The sequence below is a fragment of the Talpa europaea genome (assembly GCF_964194135.1).
Source record: "Talpa europaea genome assembly, chromosome: 16".
NCBI classification, from domain to species: Eukaryota; Metazoa; Chordata; class Mammalia; order Eulipotyphla; family Talpidae; genus Talpa; species Talpa europaea.
In genome coordinates, this window is record NC_140084.1 from 46,743,708 (window position 1) to 46,753,430 (window position 9,723).

Sequence of the window (9,723 nt, forward strand, 5' to 3'; positions counted from 1 at the left end):
ACACTGCCTCACCCAGCACTGTCACGTGACCCACAGGTAGCTCCAGGAGAGGCTAGAAAAATGCATGTTATTGCAGATAGGAAAATGCCCGTCTCCATAACACTCCCCTGCTTTGCTCTGCCATCTTAGTGAGTGACTTTTTCTCTGAGCCTCAGTTTCCTGCTCTGAAATTAAGGGAAATCAACCATACCTTCTCCACTGGTTGTGAGGAGTCTGTGTAATAAAATGTAGTCACATATCACTTAAAGACATTTGGCTCAACATCGGATCTGACATGCTGTACCATCCAACCTTGGTGTGGTATGGGTTGCTCTGCCTAGGTCTGTGAAGTAACATGCACAAGAGCTAGCCTGTGAAGTGCACAGGAGATCACCTCACCACATTTCTCAGAACGTGTCTCTGTAGTTAAGAGACACATAACTGTGTGTATGTAGCCCATTATGCCATACACGCAGCCTTTACAAATCTGATGGTAGCCCCCTCTTTGCCCCTCCCCACCTCTGATTAACTTGTCCCATTTCTTCCCACAGGGACCAACTGGATGATTGAGATCCTCAGCTTAATCCTAAAGAATGGAGATCCCTCCTGGATCCACTCTGAGCCCATCTGGAATCGGGCACCCTGGTGTGAGGTCCTGCTGAGCGCCTTCAAAATCCTGGACTCCTCTGGTCCCCGCCTCATGAGTTCCCACCTCCCCATCCAGCTCTTCACCAAGTCTTTCTTCAAATCCAAGGCTAAGGTGCAGGAGGAGGGGGGAGTAGGGCAGGAATGGGGGAGGGAGCATAAAGAATGGATTAATTCAGCACATCTTTATTGAACACCTACTATTTGCCTGGCCCAGATCTATAACCATACTAAGTAAACACACAAAAATACCTGCCCCATGAGCTCATGTTTTAAAGGGGAACAAGGCAGAGAATAGACAGAATACACAAGGAAAAATATTTAATATGTCCAAGTGATAAATTCACACCAGGAAGGAGAGGGTTGGGGACAGAGAGCTAGTGTGACAACAAATAAAATCATCAAGGGAGGATCCCGTGAGAAGGTGCCATTACAAATCTGATTACAGCCCCTGAATCAGTCATCCAAATAAAGACATGGCAGGTGAAGGAAGGAGCCTTGGGGGTTTGGGGAAAGAATATTCCAAGCAGCAGGAAGAGCCGGTGCAAAGGCCCTGAGGTACATGGAGGCTTGTGCAGCTGGAACCGAGTGAAAGAGGACAGAGGAGTGGATATGAGGTCAGAGAGGGTCCAAAAGGCGCAGGGCAGCGTCAACTGCTAGGATCTTTGCTTGTATTGTGAGTGAAGCAGGTGGTGGGGCAGGCCAGAGCACACTTAGGTTTTTACCAGCACCCTCTGGCACAAGGTGAGGGACAGATCCCTGGAATCCGCCCTGCCACTATCCAGAGGGGAGAGGGGGAGGTAAACTTGTGGGCCCAGACTGGGTAATGGCCAGGGAGGTGAGGAAGAAGTGCTGGGTTTCAGTGTGCTTTGAAAATGGAATGAGGAGGATTTACTGACAGATTGGATGTGGGTGTGAGAGATGAGTCAAGGTTGCCTTAAGTGACTGGGAGGCTGGGGCTGCCATTAACTGAGATGGCAAAAATTTGGAGGAGCAGGTTGGGTGGGGCCGGGGGACTGTGGTCTCCCCATGTCCAGATGGAGGTCACCAGTGGGCAGTGAGGTAAACAAATCGGGATTTGACAGGAACGATCTGGGTTGGCCTCATCTGTCGGCGATCTGTTGCTACACATACGGTCACAAGTCACTGTTTGGGAAAACCTTCTGAGAAATGCATCCTTAGGTGATTTCTTTCTTGTGTGAATGTCCTGGAACGTAATCACACAAACGTAGCTGATACGACCCACGATACACCTAGGCTGCATAAGGGGCCACCACCAGAGGGGTGGCGTTGTGGCTTATGACCGCATGTTACTATGATCACTAATCAGATAGACTCTTGGTCAGAACAAATCACTCTTACTTTAGTATGTATGGGTAAGAAAGGGGGGGTGGGTAATGAAAGCCAGGAGACTGGCTCACAAAGGAAGTGAGTAGAAACAGAGAAGAAATGGGGACTATAGTCTGAGAGGGCCTCAAGCCTGCCCACAGGCTCAACGATGCACTAGACAGACTAAGAACTCTCAAAACCCAGCAAAGTGGTTGCACTCCTCATTAGAGTTTATGACATGAAAACTAGAGATTAAAACCAACCAAGGGAAAAGAACATGGGGCAGAGTCCAGGAGAGACCCAGTGTGGGCCCGGGAGAGTCACCTCTCCCCACGGGCTTGCATGGACAACACTCGCGTAATCCTCCCAGTCAGTGACATCCACCAACACGCACACAGGGTTGCTGGCCGGGGAAGCGTCCCCAAACCTCGCCGTCTGGGATTTTTATTGGAGGTTGGTCATGTAGATGTGGCTGATTGCCCAGGTGACTGAGCTTAGTCTTGAGGAAGGCGAGGGTTGCCAGGAAGGACATATCTGATGAGGCTGGAAGTGGGGTTGGTTGTGGAATGTGAACCAGGAAACAGAACGGTGATGATTAACTGGGGCCGTGAACGCCGGGTCCAGGAGCTGGGACTCCATCCTGAGGCACCGGAGAACCAAGGATGGAATGATCAGCTCTGGGTCTATACCCTTTGGGGACCTGTGGAGGTTGGGCAGCCAGGGAGGAGGCTGCAGCAAAGGTCCAGCAGGAGGAGACAAGGCTGGAACCTCAACTGTGGGACTAGGAAGGAAGGGCTGGTTTCTCTTCTCTCTGCATCAGTAACCTCACCTGATCTCTCCCATCCTGAACCCCATGTCTCTCTTCTGCCATTTATTCCCTAACTGCCCCTCCACCTGGTCCAGAAACACTCCCTCCCTCCTCCTAGAATGTGGTTAGCAGGAGCTCTCTCCATCCTCCGGGATGAGGTGAACTGATCTGCACTTCCATTACGGGGAAGTCCCTTGAGAAGTCTACCCTCAGTCCTTCCTGCTGCAGGATCAGAAAAGAGGGGATTCAAGGGCACATAACCTCAGGAGCTGGGGGTCCTGCCCTTGTCTGATACCTTATTCCCTTCTGCAACATCCACACGCAGGTGATCTACGTGGCCCGGGACCCCCGGGATGTGTTGGTCTCATTTTATCATTATTCCAAGATCTCTGGGCATTTGAAGGACCCTGGCACGCCTGACCAGTTCCTGCAGCGCTTCCTCAAAGGCAAAGGTGAGGAGTGGGGAAGTAAGTGGGGGCGGGGGCTCCTAGAGGACTCAGATGGGACCAGGGATGGGGGGGGGGGCGGATGAGGGGGGGAGGGGCGAGGCAGCTGACAGGGCATTGTCAGGCAATGGAGACAGAGCGATGCAGAGAAGCAGAGAGTGAGAGACCAGGGAAAGGCCAGGACACGGACAGAAATAGACAGTGAGGGATGCAGAAACGGGGAGAGACAGATACCGAGAAGGAACCAGAGTGTGGTGAGAGACACAGAGTAAACGAGGGACAGAGAAAAGGAAACAGAGACAAAAATAGAGACAGAAAGACACAGTTAAAGACTGAGAAAGAAATGCAGTAAGGCCTCACTTAGCGGCATCGAAAGGCTTTCGAAAACTGTGACTTTAAGTGAAAGGACGTGTAAGGAAACCAGGTCCTGGAGTAACATCGTTTTGTTAAAGGCTGGCAGGCAGGCAGGCAGGCGTTTTCTTTTTCTCATCAGTGTTATAACAAAATGATATTGGATTCAACGGTGGTATTCTACACCTGCCGTAAAGCGGCAGGCACGGAGAACACAATGCAGAGAGGGACAGACACAGGGAATGAGAAACAGAGAGGGACAGGGAATAGGAGCCATGGAGACAGAGAGACAGAGCATGGAAGGTACTGGCAGGGGTCTCTTTTTAGGCACAGAGACAGAGGGTGAGAGACACAGAGACAGGGAGTCAGAGACACAGAGCCAGAAGAAGAATGACAGAGCTAGAGATACTGAGAATGAGAGCCACAGAGACAGAGAGATACAGGTGGAGAAGCACAAAGAAAGAGAGAGATACAATCAGGGAGAGACAGAGAGAGGTAGAAGGAGACATAAAAAGAGTGAAAGGCATAGAGACAGGATAAGAGACAGAGATACAAAGAATAAGCGGGCACAGAGACAAAGAGAGAATGAGACACAGAGAACGAGAAAGACACAGAAACAGAGAGATGGCATGAGAGAGATACAGGGAGATAGGGGGACACTGGGGGCGTAAGGGGAGGTGTCCCCCAGGGGGGGCCAGGCCTGGGGTGTAGGTGGGGGTAGCTAGCCCTTCTGAGGCCCAGCCCTCACCATGTCTGGCCCTCTGCCCGCAGTGCCATTCGGTTCCTGGTTCGACCACATTAAGGGCTGGATTCAGATGCAGGGCAAAGAGAACTTTCTGTTCATCACTTACGAGGAGCTTAAGCAGGTGACTCCCACTTCACTTCGCCCGCGGTCTCTCCATCACCCTGCCTGCTCACACCCTGCTCTTCCCTCCCCATCTGGGCACCCCGCAACCCAGCAAACCAGGTTCTCAACAGAACAGATGTTGAGGCCTGAGCAGCAGATGGACCAAAGAAGAAACGATAAAAGCAGAGCACAGCTGGTGCAAAAAGTCAACGAGGAAGGGGGAAGAGAAAGGGAGAACAAGGAATGTATGTGGGGGCAAATTTCAGTGGGGTGGTCAGAGAGGAGGCCCCCAGAAGAAAGTAATGCTGAAGCAAAGACCTGAAGGTGAGAGAGAACCACACGGGATGTCTGGCAGAGAGGATCCCGAGTGGCAGGAACAGCCTGTGCAAAGGCCCTGCGGTGAGAACGTATTCATTGTGCTTCAAGGAGAGCCCAGAGCTAGCACCTATGGGTAGAAATGAGAAATGAGGGTAGGGAAGAAGCATGAGCCACAGGGAGTGGCTGGAATTTTCTCTGAGTAGGTGGGAGCCCTGAGTGGGCTCAGAGGCAGGGAGGCGGTAAAATCAATGAGAGCCTGTGAAACAATGAGCGTCCATGACAGTCATGAACAGAAAGGCAGGGGAAGCTGTGGCAGGAAACAGCCTTGGTGGTAGATGTCCCAGGGGAAGGGAGGCATCTTAGAGAGAGACAGCTTCAAGATGGGGCAATCCGGGAAGGCTCCCTGGAAGAAGGGGCCTTGAGAAGGCCTCTGGCTTTAACTGGCTACAAGAGAAGCCCAGGTTTCTAGATGGAAAAATCCACAGGGAACATGCCCAGCTATTCTAGGTTCTTAAGGAAGATCTGTTCCGGGAGGCAGGGAACTCGGCAAACCCCAATACAGTTCCCTTCACAAAGACCTGTGCGCATCTCCCATTTTCTATATTCCTTTCTGTCAGTCCTCGTGGAAAGAGCCTGGATTTTGGTGTCCAAAGAAAGCAGTTAACATCCTCTTCAAGTCTGAGTCCCAGATGACAAATCCTAAAATTGGCTTCTAGGGTGGCTGCCAGGCTACCTGGCATCGGCGTGTTGCAACCATCTGACAGTGTGTAAAGTGAGCAATCCACTTTGAAGCCAGGGTCTATCTGGTTAGAATCATGCGTCACTTCACGACGGGGATGTGTCCTGAGAGATGAGTCCTGGGGTGATCTGGTGCGGTGCCAACGTCATGGAGGGGACTTGCTAGGTGGGACTTGGTGGGACCGTCTGCTGCTCACCTTGACTGGATGGGGGCATGTGGGGGCCGCCTCATCTACGTGGTCTGTCCTTGACCCAAACAGCATTAAGCAAGGCATGGCTATAAGGGCAAGAATAACAAAGGTTCCCAGAAGGACGACAAGCCAGGCACCCAAGGGTGCCCACGTATTATCTTACTTAATCCACACAAAGTACCCACGGTGAGCTACACATTAGATTGAACCACAGGAAATGGCTGATATTTGACCAGTTTTGAACTACAAAAAAATGGTAATTTTATATGGTTTGCTCCCCATATTGTTATGGCCCCCATTTTAGAGAGGAAGGAGATGGGAGGTTATAGTCCCAGGAGAGTGAGGACTTGCCTGACGCACAGCGCTTCACTCTCACTCAGGCCCCATAGTGGGCTCCCCCCACCACACACACACTCTGATAAATTTCTTTAGATGGAAAGATCCAGAAAAGTTTCCGGCCTCCCCACCCCCCCCCCTTCTTTTCAGCCCAGCTTTATTCTCCAAACCCAAAACTGGGCCAGGCAGCCTGACAGAGCTTCTAGGCTGCCCCTGGGTGTGAGGAACTGCTAACATGTTCAAATTTCTGGGACACGTCAGTGGTTCAAGAGAATAAAGGAGTAGAGAGTTATGAAACCAGGATGACCTGGAAAATTGGGACCGTGGGGTTGGGGCAGCTGAAGAGAAGGCTGGTTCTGTCAGGGGAGGCGGGCTTTGGGGATATCAGAGGCTGAGCTCCTCCCCGGCTGTGTGACCCTGGGCAGGTGTCTTCCCCTCTCTGGGCCTCTGTTAACCAATTAGCACAATGCCATCTCTCCGCAAGCCTTTTAGTAGGGCTGACACGATATATGTGGGAGGGAGGGCTTGGGCCAGAGCTTGGTACACGGTAAGCACTCAATCCACAGTCACATGACCTATCATTGTAATGAGGGAGGTTTGCCAGGTAGAGAAGGGTAATCAAGGCCTGCAGGGAGGGGAGGGGCAGGGCATGGGGCCCTAAAGGGGAGAGATTGGGGGGAGGGAGCGAGGGAAGAGAGAGCAGACCATACCAGTTCTTGAAAGCCAGGCCTGGGAGCTGGGACTCCTGCCCTGGGGTACTGGGGAGCCACAGCAGGGATGGGAGATTCCAGACACTGTCAGCTCTGAGTGTAGGAGAAGGACTGCAGGGTGAGACAGATGGGAGGCAGGGAAGCCATGAGGAGGCAGGGGAGGAGGCAGGTGCAAGAGCCCAGGGGGGAGAAGCGCAGGTCGGACCAGCACCAGGGCTATACAGACAAAGGGTGGGGGGCAGGGAAAGACAGGCAGGATGATGGACAGGGGTGTGAAGGGCCAGGGAGGGAAGGAAGCCAGGTGGGAATCTGGGTCTGGGACCTGGGAGAGGACCTGGCTGATGCTCTTTTGACCCTGCAGGGGGTGTGATTCTACCTATAATGCCTATGGACTGTCCCCTGCTGTGACCTCTGACCTAACCCTGTCCCTTCCCTCCCACCTGCAGAACTCTCCAAAAATCCAAATTGCAAAACCCTCAGAAGTCATGATCTAAGCCTTTGACTTAGAGGTTGGGGAAACTGAGGCAAGGGGGCAGTCACCCAGATAGCTCTGGGTTGGGACTCAGACATCCAAACTTTCGGTCTGATGCTCCTTTCTCAAAGGGTCCCCTCCCCCACTGACCACTCTCCCCACTGACCCCTTCCCCCACTGACCCCTCCCCCCACTGACCCCCTCCCCTGCTCCCAGGATCTCCACGGCTGCTTGAAGCGCATCTGCCAGTTCCTGGACCGGCCACTGGATGAGGAGGCCCTGGGCTCTGTCATAGCCCATTCAACCTTCGAGGCCATGAAGGCCAACAAGATGTCCAACTACACGCTGCTGCCCACGAGCCTGCTGGACCAGAGCCAGGGAAAGTTCCTCCGGAAAGGTGCGAGGGTTCTGGGATTCAAAGCTCCACTAGTTCACTGCCTGGCTGTGTGGCTTAGGCAAGTTACTTAACCTCTCTGGGCCTCAGTTTCCCCAGCTGTCACATGGCGGTGCTCTGCATAGAAGCCTTCCCAGGGTCACTGTGGACCCGGGATGGGCCCCACACAAGGGCTGGCTCCCAGCAGCTGCTGGGGTGTCCCTACCCACCCAGCCTTCCCACTCCTGGCCAGAGACCTACACAGACACACCTATGCACCTCTTCAAACCACTAGGAGACTGTTTAGAATCTCTGAGATTCCTTCCTAGCATTCCTGTTCACCGCAGAAATATGTGTCTGGTGAAACAAAACGCCTTCGTTTCCTGAAACAAAATACCAACTTAGTGGCTTGCAACGGCGCACATTTTATTTTCCTGTGGTGCTAGAGGTCGGAAGGCCCACGTCGGCCTCACTAGGCTCAAATCACTGTAGAAGGAGCATGTTCCTTCTGGAGGCTCTAAGGGAGAATCCATCTCCTGCCTTTTGGGTTTGTAGACCCGCCGGCATTCCTTGGCTCAATGCAGGGTGGCATCTGACTCTGACCCCCGCCCGTTCCCAAGCCTGCTCTTATAAGGACAGTTGTGATTGAATTGGGTCCACCAAGATCATTTTCCCACCTTAAGATCCGTAATCACAACTGCAAGCACATTCACGGCAAAGCCTTTGCCATGAATGCTCACGTATTCATAGGTCCAAAGGGATTAGGAATGTGCACATCTTGGGGGAGGGGATGTCATTGTTCAACCTCCCACAGGGTGATCTTCCTAAGGGAGTGACGTGTGCCCTTGTGAAAATAAAAAGGATCGGGATCCAAATGATACAGGCCCCAGGATCTCAGGAAAAGGGTGGTGTCCCAGGCTGGTGCCCAAGATGAGATAAGAAACAAGAGGCTGGGGGGTGGGGGGATGGAAAACTGAAGCTGCAGGCCTGGGCGGAATCCAGGCCAGCCCCCCAGTCCTCCACACGCCCATATGGGGACGAGCAGTGTCGCGCCCCCAGCCTGCCAGCCTGCTCACCTGCTCTGAGGGTTTACGAGCTAGTGATCGCTGGGCAAGCCTTGAGGAAGGCCTGGCACCCGTGCCCAATGTCGGAGCCATGATGGAGGTGGTACAGGGTGCCCAGAGCACAGGGGGTGCTGCCTCAAGAGCTTAGGGACAGGTGGCAGAAAGTGGCACTGGGGCTGTCCAGGCTGTGGCTGAATGCTGGGGGGGAGACGGATGTTCTCAGGAGATTTAAGGGGCTAATCCCAGGAAGGCTGAGAAGTCAGCTGAAGGGGCTAGAGCACGCTGGGAACCCAAGAGGCAAGAATGGTGCCCATGGTCTGGCCAGGTGAGTTGTGGGTGAGTCCGTCACTCACTATAAGAGGTAAAGGAGAGGGGCAGCGAAGGCCTAAGGGCAGCAGGTGGAAAGAGGGTGTCTAGACGCTGAGGGCAGGAAGACCAGGCTGGAAGCGCCTCTCCCACACACGCCAGCCCACCCTGCCGCTCTCCCTTCCCTGCAGGGGTCTGTGGTGACTGGAAGAACCACTTCACGGTGGCGCAGAGCGAAGCCTTCGACCGAGTCTACCGCGAGCAGATGCGGGGGCTGCCGCCCTTCCCCTGGGACGAGGCCTCTGAGGACACCAGCCCGGAACCCGAGGCCAGCCCCAGCCCCAGCCCCAGCCCCAGCCCCAGCCCCAGCCCAGGACAGGCCTCAGAGTCCCCCCAGCCGTGACCCTGATAATAAACGCTTCTCTCCAGCCCACTCCTTGATGCGCCGCGTGGGTGGGGGCGCCGCAGCCAGCTGCAGGGTCTGGAGAGGACGGGCGTGGCGCCCCCCGCAGGCGGCGGAGGAGGCCTGGACCGCACCCCTGGCGTCTCGAGGGCGAGGTCGGCTTCGCCATCCGGCACGCCGAGGGGGTCGGTGACTCAGAAGCCCTGCCCAGAGGCAAAGGTGCTGCCGGGAGGCCAGCACTGGGCACCTGGCTCCCCCAAGCCAGGAGGGCTGTGCCCCAACTCCTGGGTTCTTGGGGAGGGTAGCCTGGGGGGTCCTGGACCCCTGAGTGTCCTGTGGCTTTAGGCTGTGGAAAGCAAGTTGCTGGCATGAAGCTACTTAATTCTGAGCAGAAGTAACAACAGATC

General features: G+C 54.1%; 1 protein-coding gene across 1 annotated transcript; it reads left to right on the forward strand.

Moving 5' to 3' along the window:
* Window positions 1-530: 530 nt before the first annotated feature.
* Window positions 531-9,316, forward strand: SULT2B1 (sulfotransferase family 2B member 1; the record flags this gene model as incomplete). Its single annotated transcript, XM_084257225.1, has 5 exons — window positions 531-739; window positions 3,087-3,213; window positions 4,330-4,424; window positions 7,387-7,567; window positions 9,105-9,316. The coding sequence occupies exons 1-5, from the start codon at window positions 542-544 to the stop codon at window positions 9,314-9,316; spliced, it is 813 nt and encodes a 270-aa protein (XP_084113351.1). The 5' UTR covers window positions 531-541.
* Window positions 9,317-9,723: the final 407 nt, after the last annotated feature.